Below are 26,512 nucleotides of genomic sequence, written 5' to 3'. Positions count from 1 at the left end.
GCACTTTTATAAATTTTACAAAGTAAGTTATAAAAATTTAATTTAAATTGAATAAAAAATTTACCTTGGATTTATTTTATGTAATGTATATTTTATTGCAATTTAAAAACATTATCTTTCGTCTAGCAATTAATGATATAGATATAAAATTTTCAATGATTTTTTTTTTAAATTGCAACAGAATGTACATTACATAAAATAAATCCAAGGTAATTTTTTGATTCAATTTAAATTAAATTTTTATACCTTACTTTGTAAAATTTATAAAAGTGTACTTTGAAGATAAATAAATTTCAAATTGAATCTTGTACATTTATTTTAAAGCCTATAGTAAAAACATTTTGTTTAACGATTTTCATGCCTTGGATGAAATGCTTTTCTAACTTGTTATACACGGGTATTACACCTGTATCAAATAATTGTACCTTCCCTATGATAGGTAATTGACAGCACATATTTGAAATAATTTTACCTCCGCGAGGACGGGTGATGTACAGCATATATTCCCCGGGCGACGCCGAGTCTTCTGCTAGTATATATTTCCACTTATCTCATTCAATCCCAGGCGATGCCATGTATTCTGCTAGTATATATTTTCATCAATCTCATTCAATCCAGGGTGACGCCAGGTATTCTGCTAGTATATATTTCCACCTATCTCAATGTTCTAAACAAAGGTATATGCTTTAATCTATTTAGTTTTAAATGTGAATACAATAATAAAAAAAAAAAACGCTTGTTGGTAAAAATTAAATTATATATTGAAATTTGATTAATGAAAAATAATGTTGGTTGTTTGAAATTGAATTATAAAAAGGTGCCATGAACCCGACATTAAACTCCTTGACTATCGAAAGTTGAAAAGTAAAGCCTGGCCAAAAGCAAGCAAAATAATCGCTACTCGCACATGCATTAAGAGACTGTAAAATACAAGTGTACCTTATTATAAAATGTTGATGTTTGCTTAACGCATTACGTATATGTTGTGGATAAAAATGCAAATACCTGCCATGTTAATACAAGTTTTGTTCATAGGATGTGAAAACATTTTTAAATTGGCTTTTCTAAGCGCTGATGAGATTTCCCAGTTGTGTAAAATTATAATTAATGAATTATTACATACGTATATGTCAACATTGGGCTAAAACAATTATACGCAAGTTACTACCAATAAAAGCCTAACATTTTGAAAGTGGGCAACAGTATGAGTGCCTGTTCATTGTAAAATGTTATTTTAAAGAAATACTTTTAGCTCTAGTATCGCGCTATTGAGCTATCTAAATGAGAACAATGTATTATTTATTCATATGTAATTACTATCCCAAGTAGTAAAATTGCACCTACATATATATTCGTATCGTCATACAAGAGTTAAAAGTGGACGAAAAATCAATCCATTTCAATTAATTAGTTAAGAAAGTAAATATCAAAACCAATCCATTTAAATTAATTAGTTAAGAAAGTAAATATCAAGTCAGATAACGCACCACCTTTAATCTATTTTGTATAATGAGACATTTTCTTTATTTTTTCTTTTTACTTGCTATACCGATTTATACGTTTAGTATATAAAAATATATTCAATTTCGGCATAATATGGCCCAATAATTGTTGACATGCCGGAAAACCAACCGCCGCAACTACAACTACCACCAACAACCACAACAATAAAAATCACTATCAGCATCAACAATACCAGCAAATAATAATTCCACCAAAAAAACAAAACAAAAAACAAACAAACAAAAAAAACAATACACCACCACCACCAATAATAACAACAACACAAACAATATTTTTACCACCAACAATGACACAAACAACAACTTTAGGTTGAATTGACGCAAGAGTTTTGAAGTTATTTTGTAATTTTTCTTTAGGATTTTTTTAGTTTAAATTTCAAACTTAATTTTCAAACTTATATAACATAATATTGAACGCGCTATATAACATAGTACCCATAGTCTGTCATGGTTGCGTTTGAAATGACATTTTCATCATTAAACAATGCAAGTGACATACAAATTTGTTCTATATCACACGACTCAACTAACCAATTACCTATCCATACTCATGTAGGGTCAAAGGTGACCCAAATATGTCAATCATACCAATTCAATGCACTTGAAAAAACTCGCCTAGTTAAAGCAATTATAAATAACTAGCGGGGAGGGGCGCCCGGCTTTGACCGGTCGTAAAATACGCTTAAATATTATATTTTAATTTGTCTGGATTTCGTATATATTATTATAGAGTAGTGATTTCAAAAGTAAAAAAAAAAGTATTTAGGTGCCATCAGTTAGAATCGAAACCGAAAGCAAAACTGTAGCATTCAAAGCTGGTGATGTTACCACTGTACCAACGTGACACACATATGGACTGATTAAAAATAAACTAAGATGAATATACAAAATTTATAACGATTTTTTCAATTTTGACCACTTTTTGACGACTTAAACAACTATTTTAACCGGCTAAAGACCCATAAAAGAACGGCCCGTAAAAAAAAATCCAATCATTTTAAGCCTTCAGCGCCACTCTGCTGCTTTTAGTTTCGGAAAAGGTAGAGTTTGAAAATATGGGGCCAGACAGACAGATAGACAGACAGACAGACAGACATATAGCTTTTTATGTATTAGATTTTGATTTCTTCGTCTGTGTGTCTAAAATGGAACATCCATGAACAAAGTTTCTTTCTCAGCTGACTACAACATATTCGTTTTTAAGTCCAATGTTAACAAATTTTTTTAGCGCTGACTGTTTAAATAATTAATCCTCTCAAGGTGTAGTTCAGCGTCAACTGATAACCTCATTAAGCCTTATCCCATGCACCTTGATAAGCAGTAATTGTATATAAAAAACAATCTACACACAAATGATGCCCAATCGGCAATCCTGGCCGTGTTATACACATTTCTCAATATGAGGTTCGTTCCAAAAGTAATGGCTTCTATTTTTTTCAATTCCGCCTGAACGAATCAAAAGGGATTGCAAATTGCATTGTTATTATGGCTGAACTTATGCAGTCATCATCTGAAATTTTCTTCTCTCCGTTGAAAATATTGACGGGTGAGATTCTAAGAAAGCAACCCCTGTCATGGACGTGCGTCAGAAGTGGAGATCCGCCATTGAATTCATCCATGCAGAAAAAATTTGAACCAATCAACATTCACCGGCGCCCGTTGAACATTTACGAAGCCACTGTAGTTGATGTCGATACAGTTAGATGGGTTCGTCGATTTCAAAGTGGCGATAGAGGTGTAAGTGACAAAGCACCCTTCGGACGTTCATGCGTAGCCACCACTTCAGAAAACACTGTGCGCCTCGAACAACTCATTTGCGATTATCGGCGGATAAGAGTGGATGAAATGCATGTAGAGTTGAATGTGGGTATCGGTGCACTGAAAACGATGCTGTCATCCCTATGATATGACAAACTATGTGTTAGATAAATTCCATGAATGATAACGCAGGACTAAAAGGACTATCGACGGATTCTGTCAGAACTTGCTGAATCTGTACGAAGCCAAATATGACTTGAGTTGGAAGCCATGTTTAGTTTCAAAAGAGTTTCCGATGGTTAGTTGTTCTATACAAATCCTGGAGATGACGAGTTCTCAGCAGACGGCTGTTCTGTACAGGTTCCGAACTTTATAATTTTCTAGCCAGAGAGAAAAAGATTCTTCCCGTGTTGACACGAAGAAAACATATTCAAGGTTGCTAAAGAAAACGTTTAATTTTTGTGGAGCAATTCTGGTTTCTGATCGTGAATTAATTTGATTCGTCAGTTTCAAGCAGTAGCGTTTATAAATAGAATCTCCTAACTGTGAGGGACCATACCCCATTAATAGTAAAAAATATTGCAACACTTAGACCCCAACATAACTCGTGACGAGCACCGCTACAAACCGGAGTCCAAACGACAGTCGATGAAAAAGCACCACTCACGCTCCCCAGCAAAGAAAGTTCAAGACGCAGATATTTGCAGACAAAGTGATGTGCATCATCTGGGACGGAAGGACATGATCCTCTTAGATTTCATGGAATAATCGTTGACTGTCAACTTTGACCGTTGCGTTAAAAGGTTGACAATACTAAAGGCCCGGACTACCCGTGTAATGCCAGAAAAAAAGGGAACTTTCCGTTTGCAACACAACAGGGCCAAGCTATACATAAGTTTGACGCCCCACGGAATATGTGACAAAGTTCGGCTGTATGATACTGCCTCACTACCGTATAATCCCGACCTGGCACTGTCAGACTTCCACTTGTTCAGACCTCTGAAGAACGCATTATGTGAGCAGCGTTTCACAAACAACAACGCTGTAATCGCAGCCGTGTAAAAATGAACCGCCTCGACAGGAGCTGGCTTTTACGACCTAGGCATCAAGGCTGTCGTTCATCGTGGCAAAAGTGCAGTGAGAATAATGGTGACTATGTAGAAAAATAATTTCTGGAGCAAAAAATGTCGCTCGTTTTAATGGTACCACTCCCGGTTTTCGTAGCTCCTCAACTTGTTGAAAAAAATTTAGGAGACATTACTTTTGGAATGACCCTTGTATATACAATAACATAAAATAAATATACAATAACATAAAATATATATACAATAACATAAAATAAATATAGTGAAATGAAATGTATAAATACAGAACTACCCATCCATCCAGCGCGGCCGTAGCCGAGATTGAACTCACTACACGAGTTTGTAGTGTAATTCAAATCTTGTTGGTAGCTGAATGCTTAATACTTCGCCAGGGATATCAAGGGTATTTTTTATCGTGACGCCATCACTAGATGGGGTGTTTAACACGGCTTAAAGGAGTCCCATCTACCCTCGAGAGAAGGATAGACCGGTAGTTTCTTAATCTCGTATTTTACCTCGCGGTACATATCAGCGACTCGCCCTCCCAAATGGTCACCCATCTGGTACTGGCCAGGCTCAACGTTGCTTAACTTCGGTAATCTGGCGAGAACCGGTGTGTCAACGTGATTGTGCCGTATATAAAACACTGGTTTGGCAAAATCATGCACAGATATATATAGAAATTATAGTAACATTAAAACGTTATTTTCTTTAATCAACTGTGGAATAACCACAAATATAAGAAGGAGAATAGAGAAAGAGGAAAAACAGCAGCAGCAGCAGCAGCAGCAGCAGTAGTAACAGTATAAAAGAAGGAGAGTAATGCTACATGTATCTTTCCTTCTAAGGAGAATTCCAATATCTCGTAAATCGCATTCAAATAATATGCACGAAACATACCATGTTATCGAATGCAAATCTCCTGTAGCCTTGTAGACCGATAAAAATCAAGACAAACACAGTAGTATAATTAATGAAAAGTGCACTAAAAACAGAATGTTAGAGAAGCACACTTCATAATTCTGGTGCCATATCTGTCACGAATCGTTATCCAATAACCTGTCATATCTAACTATATTATAGTCTCTGTTTAAGTTCATTATTCATGGAAGTTCACGTCTACACCGCGTCGATGTTGGGTTCGTCTGTTGTCGTTAGTTCATCGCAGGCTTCCAAAGATTTTCCAACCTGGCCTCAAGCCATGACTTATTTCCAACTGTAGTCAAAGTCCAACTGTTCAAGCGTCCAACTCTGGCTGTCGTAAAATCCCAACTCACGACTGTCATAAAAACTCATTGACTATCGTTAAGTTTAGCTTTGTCTTCTCTATTGTTGCTCTGACTCATACTAATTCCTCCAAATACCTAAAAGCGCATTGTTCAATCCTTAGTCCATTGTTCTCTACCCATCGGTCATTCGGTCACCCGGTCACTTGTCACACCCGAATTTAAATCTACTTTCACCTCCTTTTGTCTATGTTAAGAACACATTCCTTTCCATTGTTTATTGATATATCTATTTCCTTTTTTGTTCTTTTTTTTTTACATAGAATTCACCACTCATCAAGACCTGGAGGCCACTCGTAGATAAAGGTTATTGAGTGTACAGTAGTCAATAGTATTAGATCGTAGTAATCGTTAGTAGTGCAAATTTGGTAAATTGGATTACTTACGGGGACGGTTCATGAACAATTTGTTTACGTTGGACTTGAAGACTACCAAATTGTAGTCAGCTGAAAAACAGCCAAACGGAAGAGAGTTCAACAGGCGTGTAGTTCAAAGAAGGTTTGTTCATGGAATCTACGTTTAGCTTTAGGTACAGATAAAGAGTGGGGGGAAATTATTGACAGTGGTTTCAGATAGACGAGTGTTTTCCGTGAAAGTTTGGCGAGGGGGACCATAGATTGGAGCTCAGGCGAGCACTTGCCATGATAATAATGATAAAGCAGAGACAGGCTCGCAATGTCTCTTCTGTATGAACGAGATTGCAGGGAAGAGAAAAGGGCATCCCCACTAGGATACGAAGTCAAGTTTGAATACTGCCAAGGCAGGATAAGATCTTTCTAGCAGCTCCTGCCTATATGTGGCAACAGTACTCCATCCTTGGACGTACCTAGCTTTTATATAGATAGAGAATTGCATTAGCAGTGAGAGATCTGCTGGAGCGGCAGAAAGTAGCTGAGCAGCGGCTTGGTTCCCACCAGTTTTGGCAACAGCGGCCTTGGCAACAGATTTGATGTACGTATTCCATTTCAGGAGCAAAAGCCAGATTCAAAAGCTTCCCAAAACATGTAGCCTCCACAAGATGAGAGCCATTCATTTCAATTGATGCCAGACGGGAGATCAGAGCGTTGATGATGTAAAGATAGAAGCTTGGTTTTAGATGTATTAAAAGTAACCTGCCACCTCTTTCCCCATTGTACCACGTGCTCAAGACGAGAGGAAAGAGAATCAGAGAGAACTTGGTCATTTACGGGCTCTGATGTGTTGCCATAGATGGTAGTGTCATCAGCATAAATGTCTAAAAATGATCTTAGGATGTGATTTGAGAGACCATTGATGAAGATCAGGAAGAGAGTTGGAACCAGGATGGACCCTTAAGCATGCATTAATACTGTGAGCTCTGGTTTCTGCCCATCAACCACTACTCTTATGAACCTATCAGAGAGAAATGATTTAATAATTGAGAAGACATTTCCAGCTATACCGTAGTCGGTGATCTTGTGAAGTAGACCTTTATGCAATACCCTATCAAAGGCCTTTGATATGCTAAGAGCAATTGCCATAGAAAGGAAGCCTCTGTTGAGAGATTCTCTAATCCTATGAGATATAACCGTTAGCACATCAAGCAGAACGGAAACCATATTGCATGCCACCAAGAAGGTTATTTTTGCTGAGGTGATTGACTACTTCTTTATTTAACACAGATTCCAGCAACTTACTCATGACGCACAGGAGACTTATTGGTCTGTACTGAGAGGAAGATGGCCGATCACCTGAATGCTTAAATACAGGGAAACTGATGAAGTTTTTCAGGGTGTTGGGAAGCAATTCTTAAGGCAACGATTAAACAGCTTGTAAGTATGGGAGCTAGTTCCGGTTGAAGCTATTTCAACACTAAAATTGGAATGTCGTCAGGGCCAGTTGCTTTACTGGAATTAAGATTTTTGATTAGCTTGGCAACATCACACACAGATATTTGTATGTCGCATAGCGTGTTTTCTGATACAGGAGGAAATACGAGGGGGTGACGGCCTTGGTCGTATAAGGTAGAATTAGCTACAAAGTTCTTGGGTTTGTCTGATGTTGATGAGATTACCTCAGGTGTATTGATGATGGTTGGGATAGAGCACACGCTTCTATTTAGGACACTGTTTGCTATTTGCCAAAACTGGTGAGAACCAAACCGTTGCTCGGCTACTTGGGACTTGAGCATACAACTCTCTCGCGTTCTTTCTTATTCTTTTGCAGTGGTTGCTGACAATCCTGAAAGCAGCTTTAGTCTCAGTATATCTATCACGTTGGAAGCAATCAAAAAGTGATTTCTGTGCACAATGGCAGCAGTACATTCTGACGAGAATCACGGTTCGCTGTTAGGTTTTTGCTGGAATTTTTTTTGGAGGATAGATCTGATATAAATGTACGCCAGTCAGCCATATGTATCCCAGTCAGCCATATGTATCCCAGTCAGCCATAGAATATCAATATACTGAACCATGGAGAGGTACGCCTGAGAACTTTTTACATTTCGTTTTCATCTTAACTGATACAACAGAGTGGTCGGAAGATCCCAGTGGAGACAGAACGGAAGATGACCATAGCCTAGAGCAGGTTGTAAGAAAAAGGTCTAGGAGACTTGCATACTGACCGTCAGTGTCAGGCACATGGGTGGGTTCGTGAACAATATGAGTGAGGTCATAAGCAATGAAGAAATCGTGACAGAATCTCCTTTCATCCTCTGTCTTGTTTGAGTGGATTAACCATTCTACATTGTGAACAGCGAAGTCTCCACAGGCGTGAATATTAGCCGAAGGATGAGCAGACAAGATGTGGTCAATTTTCCAGATATGCTCTTAAAGATAGTTACTCCACTGTTGTGGGGGCGATAGAGGGTAGTGGTTTGAGAAAGTGCAACCCAGAAACACATCTAGGGTAAATTAGGGTGTTCTCTGGAGATGTCCCTACAACATGGAAAACCATCTTTAATGTAGGAACATATTCCATACCCATGGCGATCTTGGAGATTTTGATGTTAAGTTAGAGTATCCTTTAATTCCTACTTTATTTATTTTTTTCCTTCCTTCCTTAACGGCCACAGGTCGATCATCTTCTATAATATAAATCTCACCTGTATGTTTAAATGTATGTATGTATGTATGTATGTATATATGTATGTATGTATGTATGTATGTATGTATATATGCCTAAAACTTTCGACAGAGGCGACGAATTTTCAAGAGATCAGTATCGTTTTGAAGACCGACTCTTCGGACGACAAATATCGAAAAATTGGCTAAAAGCATTAATTCCTTCATCCACAACTGGGCACTTTTCTATAGGGAGGAGTCGCTTTTTCCGCTGATATTTTCTAAAGTCATTCCCTTTTTTAGATTGTCTAACCTCAATTCAAACCTTCGCGACCTCTGGTTTGGCGATGGACCAACGGTAAAGATGTAACTTCTTTTTCACGTTCTTTTCCTCCTCCGCGATACGGGTTCGAGCCTGCCTGCCTAATACCACTTTTTTTTTTTTTTTTTTTTTTTGCTCAACACACACCTACAAACATCCGGGCAACGCCGGGCACCTAGACTAGTAGTATCATAAGTAGCCAATCTTTTAACTATTATTCTTTGTTTACGAGCTATCGAATGTCAGTTAAATATCTCCTCTCTCTCTCTCTCTCTCTCTCTCTCTCACTCTTTCTTTCTTTCTCTCTCTCTCTCTCTCTCTCTCTTACGGTGAAAAGATGTGAGACAAGGGTCGGAAAGTGGGAATTAGGAGCCAACGCCTCAGAGGAGGAGAACTCTAGCTGGCCAAATGTACATAGGAAGCCTCCGTAGAGAGGTCTCATGCAATTTGCAATAAAATATGATCTTCTCAAAGAGAGAAGGTAAACCCTGGGAGGGTGGACCTCCTAGAACTGCACAGGCCCAGCAACATACCGCAGTCAACAGAGAAAAGGTAATTTCAGAAATGGCAGAGACTTTGTTGATTTTGGTGCTGAGGGGAAAAGGCCAAATATTTTGACTTAAATATAAAAACTGAATATATATATATATATATATATATATATATATATATATATATACACACACATAAAACTACATATAAACAAATTTACGTGGTCGCGTACAGTAAAACTGACAATTCCAATAGTTGCTTTCCATTTGGTTGCTGGATTCGCCTGACGAGGACTTCTGGTTTTAATCGACCGTTTGTCCGAAACATTAGTATGTTCAGTGTCGCGACTATGTAAATTTGTTTATATTAATTAAAAGAAATATTGCTCTTCTTTTATTGAGCACTCTTAAAAGCGCGCGCACACACACACACACACACACACACACACACACACACACACACACACACACACGCATCGTGTATTCAATAGCAGATTTCAATGAAATTCAACATGTTTCCTTTTTTTCTTTTCCTGTCATTGAAAACAGCGTATTTCTACGTCATAGTCTAAATATTTAATATTTTTCAAGGGCGTAAAATAATGGCCCGTGTTTTCGCCTGCGCGTTTTCATCTTTCTTACGTCGCCGGCGGGAACGCGTTTCATAAAAATTCACAAGTGCTCAAAAAACAGCGGCGAGTCAGTTTCTCTGTTCGCAAGTGTTTCTCGCACTCTCACTTCTACCCTCACTTTACTGTACGCTAATTCACTTTTCCTCCCACCCTTTCCGCTTCTTTTTTTTTTCTTTCCGTTTCTGTTTTTGTAATTCTTTTTCTCTTTTTTTTTTTCTTTTTCATTTATTACGGTACCGGCAAGTTTAGTAAAAAGTTTGTAAATACAAGGCACTTCGAAGCTGGTCCGTTGATAGTGCAGTCGTCAGCGGCGGAGGCTACCAGGCAGGGCTACACAGAAAGAAAAAAAGAAAAAAAAAAGAAAAAAAGAAAAAAGGAAAGTGTCTTTCTACGAACGAAACACAAACACAAGCCGCATAAAAAGAAAGCGCTGTGTAGAAAAAATATATACAAAATATATATATATATAAATAAAAAAAGACCCAACAACAGTCAACACAACCCAACATACATAGAAATCTCACAGAGTCATTAATATACACATAGGTAAAAATAAAACAGTTTATTAACGCGCCGTCAAATTCGGAAGATTATTTTTTGAGAAAACAGTTTGAACGTTTGATTTTTTTTTTTTTTTTGGTTATTATCACAATGGATGTATCACAACAAGACGGACAGCAACAACGTGGTCCACCCCCAGGGTCAAAGATAAAGCGGGGCTTTATCCGACTTCGGAGAGATGAAAATTGCATTCAGTGGGGATTTCGCATTATTGGGGGCGCAGATGTTGGGGAACCCTTGCAAATTTTAAAGGTAAGTCCAAGTAAATTCGTATCTATTTAGTCCACCCATCCACAAGCTTAACTTTCTCTCTATTTAAAAAAAAAAAAAAAAAAAAAGCGTTAAATTTTTGCAATGCTATGACGATTCTATTACTTTTACCGATTCCAATATACTTACCGATTCCGTTCTTTTTTAATTTTTATCAAAAAAAAATTTTTTTTTTTTAAAAAAACCTATAATTAGTTAGAGTTGTTTTTTTTTTTTTTTTAATTTTTTTTTTTCGGATTACTGTATAAAAAAAAAAGAAGAAAATAAACTATTTATATATGCATATATTTTTGCAAACGTAAAAACAAAAACAACAAAAAACAACATAAAAAAGACAAAAAACAAAAAACAAAAAAAAATATACACCTGTGGGGGATGATCTATAGATTTTCGTTTAAAATTTAAAAAAAAAAAAAAATAATCATCATTTTACAATTAGTACAAACAATGGAAAATTAAGTTTAAAAAAAAAAGAAAAAAAACAATTAAAAGAAGAGATTTTGGCAACGGAAAATAAACGCAAAATTTTCCGATTCCGATACCGGTACCGATTCCGATACCCGCAAAAGTTCCGATTTTCCCGATTCCCAATTCAGATTCAGATTAATAGTCGCAACATTAATTTATTGATAAATCATCTGATATTCATCTGAAGCTCCCCCTATTGGAGAATGTTGACGGGCCTGTTCAGGCATTTTCTGGAGCCAAGAGTACACCTCCTCTAGTGCGCTAACATTTTAGATAAACACCACATGGCCTTGTATCTAACCTCCTAATAAGGTAAATAAGCTGAATATATTTCTCTATTTCGCGCTCTGGCAGTGAGATTAAAAGGATGATTTCAACTGCACACAAACTGATCATGTACATGCGATCAAAGGCGGTAGAACTAATTTGCATATTGCTTTGCAAAAGGATATCTTATTTAACTTTTCGTTTTTACCGGTTTCGTTTCCAATAATTGCTTTCATTTTAACAACATTTTGGATTGAAGACAACAAAACAAAAAATGGTCAAAAGACAAATAAATAATACATGAATGTTACCAAAGACAAGAGAAGTTAATTTCTACGGAGATAATTTTTTTTGTTGTTTTGTATTTTTTTTGTATTTTAACATATCGTTTATTTACTTTGAAACAAAGTAGTGTCAAATCTGTTGAGCAAGAACTAGAAAAAATGGTAAACATTAGACGATCATTTGGGGAGTCTCGATAATTGCTCAAAAATGAAAGAAATTAAACAAAATACTGGTAGAAATTCATACAATAAATGTCACCTATCTTGCGAAAATGTAATGTACTAACAGTATTTTGTTTATATATATATATATATATATATATATATATATATATATATATATATATATATATATATATATATATTGTCTTTAAAATGTATATATGCCGCTCCCCATTTGAGGGTACCAAATTGGTGAAAGGGAAAATTATTTCCAACTCGCATTTAGGTAAAAATGCACTTTCGTATGAATAATTGAATTCATTCAAAACTTATCGCAAAAATAAAAACAAATAAATAACATCTCTCTATGTATGTATGTATGTATCTATGTATATATATATATATATATATATATATATATATATATATATATATATTAAGGTATGAAAATATAACAAACTAGACACATTAGCACACGCACACACACATATATATACACTGGTGCACACACACACATATATACACTCGTGCACACACACACACACACACGATAAAGACCACTTACATAATTACACACAGTCGCTTACTTTTCGACGCGTGAAGTTGGGCCACTGTTTTTTTTTTTTTTAAATTACATTACAATTTCTACACTAAGAAATGCAGAAAATGCATCAAAACATTTTTGGTTTACTATAATAGAGTATTTCGTTCTTTTTTATTTTATTAAGAAGTCTATGAAAGTTTCTTTGAATAAAAGGGACAAAATATTAGCCATCTGAAATGATTTTGATCTCGTGTTGTCTGCATTTGGCAGATATCGGCTTCTGTTTTTAGTTCACTCCTCTTCCATCTCTCTCTCTCTCTCTCATCCTTTCTTTCATTTTCCACGCACGCGCGCGCGCACACACACACACATATATATATATACATATATAAGTATATACATGTTATATACATATATGTGTGTGTATATATTTATATATATGTATACATATGTGTATATATAGAGATGTGTACATGTATGTATATATATATATATACATACGTACATATAGATATCGATATATATACATATACATATACATATATATACATACGTACATATAGATATCGATATATATACATATATATATATATATATATATATATTGCGTAAGTAACTACAAAAATGTTTAAAAATCAAACAATATCGATTCCTGTAAAACGCACAGTCGATTATACATACATACATGCATACATACATACATGATGATTGCAACGTCCTGCCAGACGAGTGCCACTCCCTCAGACATTTAAAATCCATGAGCCCAAATGTCTGAGGGAGTATCTATACAAATATGATGTTACAGAGTCTTAGCTTTGTACGACAGCTAAGTCTCTCTCTCGGTTCAAAATGTTGAGATCCAGCAACAAGCAAGAGCAAGATAGCCAGCAACAAATTAAACTGCAGACCAGCTTAATGCGGGTACTGGCCTTCCGCTTTATGGTTTTTTTAAATCAGAGATTTCCTTCTCCTAGAAAGGTTGCCTTCACCACTGCTTACGGGAGCCCTCTCTACCCCAATACACATATACACACACACAAACATACACGGTGCTAGTTGGCCGTTGACCCAGAAAAAGAGTTCATTCGCCCTTTGGAAGGTCTTGTTTTTAATCCTTTAGGGAGTACATACATACATACATGCATGCATACATACATACATATGTGTATGTGTGTGTGCGTGCTTTTGTATATATGTGTGTATTTATTTTGCAAAGAGAAAACACTATATATTGTATTATTCTATCATTAAGTTTGAGGACTAATTGGTTTGTTTATCTCGATGTTTAAGTATGAGATGGTGGCGTGGGCGTACAATACAAGTACGCACGTGTTCGCATATATCTGTGATGTGTTTATACCTGTTTTTATTGGTGAATATATATATTTATACGTATGCGTTTAGATATACATGCATCCAGTAGTATATGTGCATGTGCGTAGGTTAGTGTATCTGTATGCGGGAATCCATTTAAGAGTGCGCCTGTGTTCCAGCATATTTTATCATATTTGCGTACCTATATTTATCAGTGCGTGTGTTTATTAGTGAGTGCCCGCGCGTGTCTACGTTACGATGCAAATGTAGTAGTGTTGAGACGATTGAACGTAATCGGAATCGGGAATCGAAAAAATCGAAACTTTTTGGAGTATCGAGATCAGAAGCGTTTTCCGATGGCAAAAATTTTTTTTCATGATTTTTATTTGTTTTTGGTTGAAACTTAATTTTCTATGGCTCGTATTAATGCTGAAATGATAAATATTGATTAATTTTAAATTGCTAGTAAGACTAAAATCCATAGATCATTTCTATGAGTGTATTATACGTTCAGGAAATTATATTTACATATCGTATAAAACAACTCTATATTTAGAAATTTAAAAGAATCGGAATCGGTAATTGTATCGGAATCGGAATTTAGAACAAAATCGGCAATTGTATCGGAATCGGAAAAAATATTGGAATTGTCCCACTACTAATATGTATACTTTACATTACATATATTAGAAGTGTGTGCGTGTTTGCATATATGTGTATGAGTAAGTGGTTGAGGATGAGATGCGAATACAATTGTTTGTTCGCGTGTTTGACTTTGCTTGTGCGTGAGTCTTTGCGTGTGTGTGCGTGTGTGTGTGTGTGTGAGTGTGTGTGTGTGTGTGTGTGTGTATGTGTGTGCGCGCGCGTGCGCTCTGCGCGAATTTTTATGTAGAGATTTACAAACGGGGGACACTTGGCTCTCCCATTGAGCGATTTCACCCCAGGAGATGGGGAATTAGATGCGCAGGTGGTGTTTTGCTGCGGGTCGGGCATGCTGGGTTCAAATTTCATTGGGCCTGTTCAGTTACAAATACCTTGATACTATTGGGAATAAAAAAAAAAAAAATACATGGCTTCATCTTCCCTTCATCCGCTCCTCAACGAAATGAATGATATGAATGCTTTAGGTTTTTGAGTTAGATCTTACGGAAATATTATTGGAAACAATTAGTTGAATAAAAGTTACGATTTTAACGATTGCAGGAGGATATTCATACGTTCCCAAATCGATTTACAGCGTGAAATAGACTCAACTGAAGCCAGTTTCGTCTATTACGACGAAGCTGGCTTCAGTTGCGTTTGCTTTACTAGTGCGCGGTGATACGGGTAAAATAATCCCTTTCGAATAAATGGGATTTAAAAAAAAATCCTGTTTTTTTGGTTTTGTTTTGTACTTTTTGGTCATTCACATTGTTCTGTACTTTTTGGTCTATTAAGGTGAAGAGCTACCCGAGGATAAGATTCAATGATATGGAACAATTTTTAACAAAAAAAAACTGATCAGTACAATGAACTAAGTTTGATTACTTATGGGACGGTTCACGACAAGTACTTGTTTACATTATATTTGAAGACGACCATACTGTAGTCAACAGGGAAGCACTCCCGCAGTAACGTATTCCACAGACAGGAGGGCGCTAGATTAAACACGGATCTTCTCTAAGGGAGACAAAAAGACTCAATTTTCGCTAATTGGCATTCGAAAACTGTTTACATTAATAAATAATTTGCGATCTCACTGTTTTTCATAATTTTTTGGATATTTTAATTACTGCGACATGACAATTAATTAAATACCAATATTTCGATGTTTATTAATAAAAAATAAATAATAATAATAATAATAATAATAATAATAATAATAATAATAATAATAATAATAAAATATTTTCGATGTTTATAAAAAAAACAATGGTTTTCGAAGACAATTAGCGAAAAATGAGTTGTTAGTAATCTCCCCTAGATAAAACCCATGTTTTAAACTAACGCGAATATATGTGGCTTTATATCGCTTTATATACGACATAATCCCCTTGGCATTGATTTCCATCAGATCAACAAAGTTAAGAGACGTTCAGTTTGGTCAGTACTAAATGGATGATCATTTTTGGAATAACAGGTGTTGTATATGACCCCTGCTTATATCGGCATTGCCCCAAGTCTTCAAGGACTTCTCCTTGCCACTAGAACCAAGCAGCACCAATTCAGAAGAAGTGCGGTTGTGGATTGTGCAAGCTTCGTTTTAGCACACGCAGCTACCCTTACAGGGGGTATCCATTGTCTTTTAAGATTAAACGGAGGCAATTATATCATTCTTCATATAAGAATTTAGTGCTGGATAATAAAAGTATTATAAGAATTTAAAACAATAACGAAAAAAAATGTCCATTCCATTTATCATTTTCAATCCTTGCATAATATTCTTCATCATTCAACTGACAAGCTATTCATCTCGTTAATCCTTATGAGCTTGTATGTTAATCTGGTTCAAACTAAAATTCTGTCAAGATTTAACCGTTTGAAAATTGATCTAATCTTAATTTGAGAACTTATATTATTTATCTATATAAAGTAAAATTCGTCTCATCAGTAAATCATTAATTCATTATAGCAATCCAAGTATAATATGTATCTTTCTGCCACAATGAAAAAAAAAAAAAAATTCAAAGAAAATCTTGCGCTGCTTAACGTCAGAGGATATTTCCATGAACCAACTTCTTTGCAATGTCTCTTGTCTATGACACACATTATCGCGGGACTATTTTCTTCTAGACTATTGCAGGATAAACTTCAAATCCAATGTCAACAAAGACTTATCGCAAACTGTCCCATAAGTAATGAATTTAGTTCATTGTCTTGATTAATTTCGGCTGGAAATCGTCCCATCTCATTAACCCGAATTCTTGAGTAGCTGTTAGCCTTGATATATAGCGACGAAAGGAAAAAAGTAAAACAAAACAAAGAACTAAACAAAAAAATCACAAAGTTATGATGTAACATACCGCGGATGCCTATATGCAAATGCACGCGAAATAACGTCACTGGTAGGGGAAAATAAAGACTTTAAAAAGGAGATCACGTTAGAGACAGAGATAATGTTCGAGATCACGAGAGAGGCGCGCAGAATGTTCGAGATTACATGTGTGACGTCGCAGCCATAAAAATGAGGAAATAAATGTTACAAAGAAAAAGTGAGCTGGAGTTTTTTTTCTTTCTATTCTTTGTCTACTTTTCGACTGAGGCCAAGACGTGTTGGTTTCCGAACAACGTTGCAATGAGATAGGTCGACCTTCTCCTTCTATGCTATAACACTGTTCAGCGCAACCAGCGCCACGAAACTGTCAAACTAACATTGTTTCGGGTGAGTAGCTGGAAGTTACACATAAGAATCAGCAGCATCCTCAGTATAACGAAGAAGACATATGGTTAACCGACCCTCCCCACCAATTGTACAATTTCATGTCAAAACGATTTAATTATAGTCAGAGTCTGGTCTTTGAAAGATACCTTTAAAGTGAATCTACATCGTTTAAGCCAGGCATCAGGGGGCAACATTTAACATTCCATTCGCCATTTATTCCACGTGCGTATTCAGACAATTTCGTATAGCAGTGATTAAATTAGATATGTGTCCCATAGATCTGTCATATAATGTATCTACCCTTTTAATGGGAATTGTGAGAGGAGGGCAAACATTTAAAAAGCCACCAGTATAGTTCTAAGAGGTCTACTCTCCAATACTTTGCCTTCTAACCCTTTGAGAAAAAGGTTAATTTATTAGTAATCGCCTGAGGCCGTGGCCTACCGGAAAATACCGATGGGGCTGCCCAGGCATTTTTTTGCTATTAGTGCTATTTCTCTAAGGAGATGGTTTTTCAAATCTCACTTTCCTGACCTTGTGTGACATTTCTCTCCCCCCCCCCGTAGAATGTATTAGATTGACAAGAAACTTATGGCGGTTTTAACTATTGAATTTGAGAACTATTATATCATACTAATATATATATATGAGGTTGACAGGAAAGTTCTTTCGGGTTTTAACTTTTAAATTCAGATGACAATCTCTCGGCTCGAACAAAATTATTGATCAAAATAAGCACCATCAGAATGAACACGTTTGCCAACGCAAAACGAGTCTATTTATGCCAGTAACGTAAAAATCTAGCATTCTGGTGGCGATGAAGTCGCTGAAGGTCTTTTTGAGATCGCTTAGATTTTTTAAGCATTTCTCACGCAGAAAGTTGTCGATATGCTTGAAAAAGTGCTAGTAGGTAGGTGAGAGGTCTGGAGAGCATGGCGGATGAGCTCAATTTGTTTAATAGCTGCAGGGTTGGTTTAGCAACGTCATGGAGGATCATTGGGCCTTTTCTGTTGATTAATACTGGGTGTTGTCAGAGTTTCTGACGCATTTCATCCATTTGTTTACAGCATCGCTTCGCCATAATGGTTTCACGTACATTTAACAAACTGTAATGGATGAGACCGGTCGCAGACCACCAAACAGTCAGCATGACCTTTTTTGGTGCAACTCTGGCTTCGGGAAGTGTCGTGGGGCTTCGTCGGCATCTAACCACTTGAGCTGAGATTTGTTGGTTGTCATAAAGAACCAACTTTTCATCGCAAATCAAAACTCGGCTGAGAAACGGGTTGTTCTTGATGCGTCAAAGAAGCGAAAGTGACAATTTATTTACGGCGTTTTTTATGTTGCTGACGTTCAATTCGTAAGGCACCCATTTATCCTGTCTTTTGCCTTTCTAATCCCTCTCAAGTGGTTGAAAATCGTCGTATACGTTACGTCTAATTAAAAAGTAAGTTCTCGTGCAGTTGTGCGTATCTTGGCTTCGACCAAGGCTCTTAATTGATTGTTGTCAAAATCCGATGTCCGACCACTACGGTCATCATCTTCAAGTCACTTGCCGCCACCAGGAAATTTCTTAAACCACGATTGTGACGTGTATTCAGTAGTGGATCCTGGGCTAAACGCTTCGTTGATATCTCGAGCTGTTGCAGCAACTTTTCGGCCTAGCTTGAAGTGAAATAAGAAAATTGTGCGAATTTGCTTTTCTTTTTCATCTTGTATCTCACGTTCTGAAAATAATATATAATTGTTTTAAAACGATTGTAATTTAAATGATTACATAGAGCAAAAAACGTTCTTTAGAATGATATATAAAGTAAAGGTATTATAACGAAAACTTATTTGAAAATACATCATTTGAAATCAAAACTAAACATTCTGCTAGAACTTACTTTTTAACTTAATAGATGACGATCGGTTTTAATCTCCGAATAATTTTCAAGTCAACATTTATGATTTCGAAGCACGTGTTGTAAGATGGGTTCAGAAATGAATGAACACATTTCCCATAAGAATTGTAATATTTAATTAAAGGGAGACAACCAATACAAGATAACAAAATTCGTTTTACATTTAACGCTTAAAACGCACTATAATTTGAGATGCAGTAACCCTTTTGCTCTGTCTCGATGCGACACAAACCTTGGGCGAGTTAAGTCGGTTTCCTCCTGCGGATGAAGTTTCTAGGGAATATTAAATTCACAAGCGGTTCTCAGATGAATGTTTATCCCGCTTTGACGAGAGTTATTTTATTTATTCATTTATTTATTTTGCAGGGAAGTATTGCTGCCCTTCTACATAACAGGCTTGGTTAAGGTTGATGTTAAGATTATTCTCTAATGGTCAACAACCTGATAAGTTGTAGAGTCAATGTCGTTTAACATCGATCATCTAACGAGAATTGATATATCATTGTACTCATGCCATTTCATTTTACTTTAATCGAAGTTTTTAGAGTGGAACGAGTTCCTCCCGGGAGCTGGCACTTGATTTCTGTATAAGATACATAGATATTCGAATATTCTGTTGAAATTCTCCTTTATCTTTCAAATATTGAGTTAGTAAAGTGATTAAGAGCATTAATTTCCCTCTCCACAACTTACCAATGAACTATGTTCAAATATACATTTCTTGTGCTCTCTTGGTTTTACAGGATTCCAGAACAATAGTTCATCTAGTCTGGTTGAGTATCCTGCCTTGTATTGTTACTTAAGGCAACATCACTTGGGGAATGGACAGCATTTCTTGTATAAGACAATATGGTTCGCTTTTGTACTGTTATCCAGCTTTTTTTTTATAATCAATTATAGTTTGTTTATATCAGTTATAGTTTTGTTATCAATTATAACTTTATTTTGTACTGTTATCCATTGTTTGTTTTATACTGTTACTTAAGGCAACATCACTTGGGGAAGGGACATCATTACTTGTATAAGACAATATAGGTTATCTATGCCGAGGGAGCGTATTTGTGCTGCGAATATTATGTTATTTGGAATAGTTAGTCAGGGTTTACTTGTAGGGAAAAGAATTCTCATGCTATGGGATTACATCCCTCTACAGAGAGACCTAAGACACTCGAAGATAGTGTCTAGTAGGTATTATGGGATGCAGTGTGCCACTCATAATCATGCTATGCAGCAATTATGGTGGATGCACCTGGCTTTGGCGACCTCTGGTTTAAGTCATAAAGCGTCCCTTTTACATATCGAACCATATTTTAATTAGATTAACTCCTATAGATATTCTATCTTAAAAAGGACATATGATGTTTTTTAAAAATTTTAATTTAATTGTTTTTAATTTACCACTAATTAGGAATTGCATAAATATCTCTCACACGTCTCTCTTTTTCTCTTTCCTTTTCTCCCCCTCCTCTCTCTCTCCCTCCACACACACACACACACACACACACACACACACACACACACACACACACACACACACACATTTATGGGAAAAATATGCTTATTTAATTATATTTCATCTTTTATCTATACCAATCTTTCAATTCATGAAGCTCGATGTAACTACAGAGCATATACAAATAAATTTATATTTCAAATTTCAAGATGTTGTCCATCTTACCGTTTATTTCTTTAAGCATGTTAAAATGTTCAATGCTTGACAAGGCGAAATAAACTAAAAAAAATGACATAATAATTGCATGAATGATTCGGTGTTACGAAACACGTGCTGTCAAGAATTGAACATTTTAACATGCTTAAAGAAATAAACGGTAAAATGGACAATATCTTGAACTTTGGAATAAAGACTTTTTGTTACATATATATAGTCATCACGTACAGTACTGTTTCGCGGTTTCACAGCTCATCAGTGCGGCTAGACAAGCAACTAACTCAAGCTAGGCTCGAATCCGACCGTCCATATGTATATATATATATATATATATAACCCAATTGACATGCCAAAAACGTAACAAACACCCCCTCTCACTTATGTACCCCAATACCCTCTTCCCACTGCAGATCACAATTGTATTCATACATTACAATAAAATAAAATGACTTATACCCGGTTTCTTTATTCTTTATCCACCATGACCCACATTGTAAAAATAAATTCAAACAAACAATGCTGACATGTTTCAGCTATAAATAAAATGTTTTTGGATATTTGACGCGAACGTTAACCCCACATTAATATTATAAAACGTTGGAATCGTGAGTATATATATATATATATATATATATATATATATATATATATATATATATATATATATATATATATATATATACACACAACGCCGCGGCTCACAAGAGCCAAGAAAACAAACAAACCGGAAGTCCAAGACTCGAGTTTGGGTTCATCAGTTAGACACATCCTAACTCGGGATTCGAAACCCGAGCCCCTTGCATGCTTTCGAATCTCGAGTTCAAGTGTGTCTAACTGATGAGCTCAAATGAGAGCGAAACTCGAGTCTTGGACTTCCGGTTTGTTGGCTTTCTTGGCTCTTGTGAGCTGCGGAGTTTCTGGCTGTGGAAATAATTATATAATCTCTCATATTCTGAATATATATATATATATATATATATATATATATATATATATATATATATATATATATATATATAGTGCTGATCAAAATCATAAGACCACTTAAGAAAGTAAGCGTTTACGCATGTTATCGAATTTTGAATCAAACAAATGGTTGAAACCATTGCCAAATCAAACAAATGGTTGAACCATTGCAACTTTAGGGTCCCAGCTGACGAGAAAGCACCTCAGATCAGTAAAGACCCTCCTCCACTATGCCGAGTTGGAAAAGTCTCTTTGGGCAAATTTTTATCATGCCAATAGTGTTGAAATCCATCTGGACTATCTAGATTAAACTTTTCCTCATCGGAGAAAATGACATTTTCCCACTTCTCTTCATCCCAAGTCTGGTATTTGGAGGTATATTTCAGTCGGTTAGTTTTGTGCTGTTCAAGAAGACGTGGTTTCTGCAGTCGCTTTAAATGATTGAAACCCTTCATTTTCAGATGCCTTCTGATCGTTTTAGGACTACATTCTGCTGCTGTTTGGCTTTTCAATCGACTTGAGCTCATACTGGAGTGTTTTTAACTTCTTCTGATACGATGGGGTTATTTTTTTTGGTCGACCTGGGCTCTTTTTTGTGCTCATATTGATCTGGATTTCTTAAAAAAAGTTGTGATGACCGTTTTGCTACGATTCACTTCGTTTGCAATGGATCCATGGGAGAGTTCACCCCTATTAAGCTCAAAGATCCTTCCTATCTCAAACTCTGTTAATGGTTTCCTTTTTGCCATTTATAATTTAGTAAGATGTTTTTTATCCACTAGCAAGTTGCTTTTAGTAACATGGAAAGCTTTTCGTATTCATTTTTTCAAAACTAGCCGATTTTATTAAAGTGGTCTTATCATTTTGACCAGGTGAAAATTTTTGTTTTTTAAAAGATAATTATTAGATCAGGGTTAAGGTTTCGAACGAAGCAGATTTCATTTTATTTTCCATCATATTTTCCCTTTTGGCAATGGTTTCGACCATTTGTTCGATTAAAAATTCGATATTATGCATAAACGCTTACTTTCTTAAGTGGTCTTATGATTTTGACCAGGACTGTATATATATATATATATATATATATATATATATATATATATATATATATATATATACTGATTAGTGGAAAGCAATTACTCTTATTTGATTATAAAAATGATTAATGGCGCTTGAAGTATAAATATTATGCTGTCTTAATTTGTTCTTTTAATATTTCAAACGCCCTGCGTTTTTCATCGGGAATAATCGGAGTAAAAAGAAAAACCGGAAATGAGATCATCTTATTTGAATGTCATACATAAGCATTTTTGGAATATTCGAGCTAATATTCTTATCTTGATTGTTCTTTTCACAAACTTTCGGCCGATATCATCTCCGACTTTTTTCAGCTGTATATTGTCAAACTCAGGAATCTGCATGGTATTTCGAACATTATCCTTTATTTAACCCACGGGGGTAGCATGCTGTCGTTTCGTCAGCTATGTCCGTAAAGACCTATGGCGTAACGGACAAAGTACCTAGTAAAATTAATTTTACTTAGTACTTTGTCTGTTACGCCATAGGTCTTTACTTCGGTACAGAGAGACCTTAGATACTTGAGGATAGTATCTCATAGGCATTCAAGTTCTTTCCAGTAGGCATTCAATTTCTATCTTATGAACAACTTTATGCCCCCATTTTACTTATTGTGGAAAGTTTGGTCTGTACTATTAGCGTGTCAAAAAATATAACGGATCTAACGCTTTGACTGTTCTGCTCGGTCATAATTACGCATCAAGTAGAACGTATATGCAAAATTGATCATGTGATCAGGCAGTAAAAACCAAAAACGAAAAAACTCAAAACAAAACACACACACACACACACACACACACTCACGCGCGCACACACACACACACACACACACACACACACACACACACACACACACACACACACTCACACACACACACACACACAACAAAACAAAACAAACAAAATCTGAAATATTTTTTATTTACATTTCGTTAACTCTCACGAGACTTTGTTAAAAATGTCTTCTATTGTTTTCGAATAATGTAATTCTAGAATTAATTTGTTTCTGAATTTATTGACATGAGGATTTGTAATTCGTATTATTTTGGGTTATTCAGACTGCTGTTTTCATCTTGAGTGCTGTTTTCACGACGTTTTGGTCGATGTAACCGCTGATCTTCTTCAGGCGTATCATGTTGAACTCAGAAAACTTTCTGTCGAACTCAGGAATCTGCACGGAATTTCGATCAGAACACTTTATCTAACCCACGGGGGTAGCATACTCTCGTTCCGTCAGCCATTACCGGATAGAATTCCTACGTAATTCGCAATTGCATATTAAGTGTTACTCGCTCTAAGGATTGAACCTTCAACCTCTAGAAGAGTGCCACTTATAACTGAATTTGCCAAGTATTTTATTCGTTACGTCTCTGGTTCTTTTAATTTATCGTTCCAAATCTCGTTTCAACTTATACTATAGGTTTTAAAATACAGGTAGTATTTCTAATCTGAACACATTTGATTACGCACGTTCAAAAACAGTTGCTTATTCGTCATTTTATTCAATCATTCAATTGTAACAGAACGCGGACGCACGTATGCAAATTCATGCGAAATGCGAGATGACGTCACAGTAAGGAAAAAGAAAAAAAGCATGTGCACATGAGAACGTTCGAGAGGACAAAGGTCAGAGAGAAAAAGACGATTACATTAGAGACGTTGGTGACGTAACAGCCTTAGCGAGAAGTCACGCGTGGCTGGAGAATGAGGAAATGAATGTTGTTGTTACAAAAAAAGAGTCGAGTTATTACTTGCCTTATATTCCTTGCGACGTACTCTGCTACAACGTGTTGGGTCTACGTGTGTAACAACGTCTGTACTACATTACATCATTTTCTGGTATGTCTTTTGATACAGGGAAACTCTCCAAATTCGGTATATGGGTATGTATAATACCTCAGTTAGAAGAACGCTTCTGCCTTGCACAGTTTCAAGTAACTATTGACTAAGGTGTAGCACCTGTTATCCGCACTCTGATATTTCCAATATTACCATACAGGGGGTAGATGGAGTTTCTCAGCTGGGATAAAAGCAATCTATCTAGAATAAGGAAAAAGCAAATCGTATACAAAGAGTTCGTTAGCCATGTGAGGAAATCCTCTAGTGGTGGTGCTACAAATAGAACACTTGCTTCCAATTTGTCATAAGCCAGTACGGAAATAGTAAGGCTTAAATAACTATCATGAGAAATGTCCAATCAAACAAATCAATAGAATAATAGCGATTAATGCTTCCCCAAATGCCATCTATGGAATCATTGATTAATTTCATATTATAACCCATCCGTTGCCGGCGGAGTGCTACTTGTTGTCGTGGGGACGTTTCTAGTTCCACCGATGTGAAAAAAACGATCGTTTGCCGAGCAGAGTTACTTGTTTCGTCATGCGAACGACATGAAGCTCCACCGGTGTGGTATTAAAAAACGATAAGACATTCCTTAATTGTGTGGACCTCCTCTGTTTTGTTGATGTCCAGTTCAGCTCATTGCTACTTGGGTCGTTCTACCTGTGATGATGCTTGGTGTTGATTTCTGCCTATGATGTCTGTTTGAGTGGTGACAAATGACACGCAACACAGATTTGTAGAAAAAAATTAACTACTTTATTTTACAATATTATACATTAATAAAAAAAAGTATTAAAACACAAATTATTTCTTTTATCTTAGCTAGGTTACCTTAGCTAATTCTTTGCGTAGGAGGAAGAGGTGCCCTCTTCCCCTCCTTCGTCTCTCAATTGAGACACCAACACATGTAGTATTCACTACATGCTGATTAGTCTAAAAGAGAGAGAGAGAGAGAGAGAGAGGGAGAGAGAGAAAGAGAGAGAGAGAGAGAGAGGGGGAGGAGTTGTAAGAATGGGACTTTAAGAAATCTATTGCTAACTCTTACGCGACAGACCCCACTACTTAGCAAAATATCTGTGTAACTACGCTGAGAGTGGCGCCTGACAAGTAGTGCCAAAATATCCCTTTCACCAATCTTATGAAATTTAAGACAAATAACCTTCAATCAATAACAGAACTGTCCACCAATTTTCAGCCACTCATACCCAACAGTTTTTCTCTTATTGTTCAAAATAAGCACATATAGACACGCCACACAAAATTGTCAATAACTCTTACACCCTCCCTTCAGAGTCAAGTTATGGTTAAGTTTATACAAAAATCAGGCCGGCAAAATTTCTGCTATTTTAGCTGACGGCTTGTTCTCTGTCGGTGTTAGGTATGGCTCTTTGTAGGTCTCGAGAGTTCACATCTCTAGGCTTTGACATCCCAACTTTTTGTGAAGGGGCTAGTTTATTGCTAATCGACTGAGGTGTCCCTACCGGATAACTTACATAATATAATCAATCTTGTACTACATGCACGATTCTTTTTGAGAAGAAGGGTTGATGTTTTTTCCTATTATTTTTTTCCTAACACTGTCATTCGATTTTTGCTTCCTTTGTTAACACTAAGTCATCGCTCATCAAGGCCAAGAGCCACTCAAGGATAAGGATTAATGAGATTAAAATGACTATCAACTGAAAGATAAGAAAGAGAAA

The 26,512-nt window shown here is 36.1% G+C and overlaps 1 protein-coding gene across 1 annotated transcript in view; it reads left to right on the top strand.

Annotated features, from left to right (window-relative positions):
* Positions 1-10,607: 10,607 nt before the first annotated feature.
* LOC145297693 (uncharacterized) overlaps positions 10,608-26,512 on the top strand; it is a 105,204-nt gene continuing 89,299 nt past the window's right edge. The window contains exon 1 of the mRNA XM_080143893.1: positions 10,608-10,930. Within this exon, the coding sequence (XP_080000019.1) occupies positions 10,769-10,930 (162 nt within the window). The 5' untranslated portion in view covers positions 10,608-10,768. The remainder of the gene's footprint in view (positions 10,931-26,512) is intronic.

Source organism: Euprymna scolopes, chromosome 18 (assembly GCF_053919585.1).
Source record: "Euprymna scolopes isolate OS-2025 chromosome 18, ASM5391958v1, whole genome shotgun sequence".
NCBI classification, from domain to species: domain Eukaryota; kingdom Metazoa; phylum Mollusca; class Cephalopoda; order Sepiida; family Sepiolidae; genus Euprymna; species Euprymna scolopes.
The sequence above is the reverse complement of the archived record's forward strand: the minus strand, read 5'-3'. Positions and strand labels throughout refer to the sequence as shown.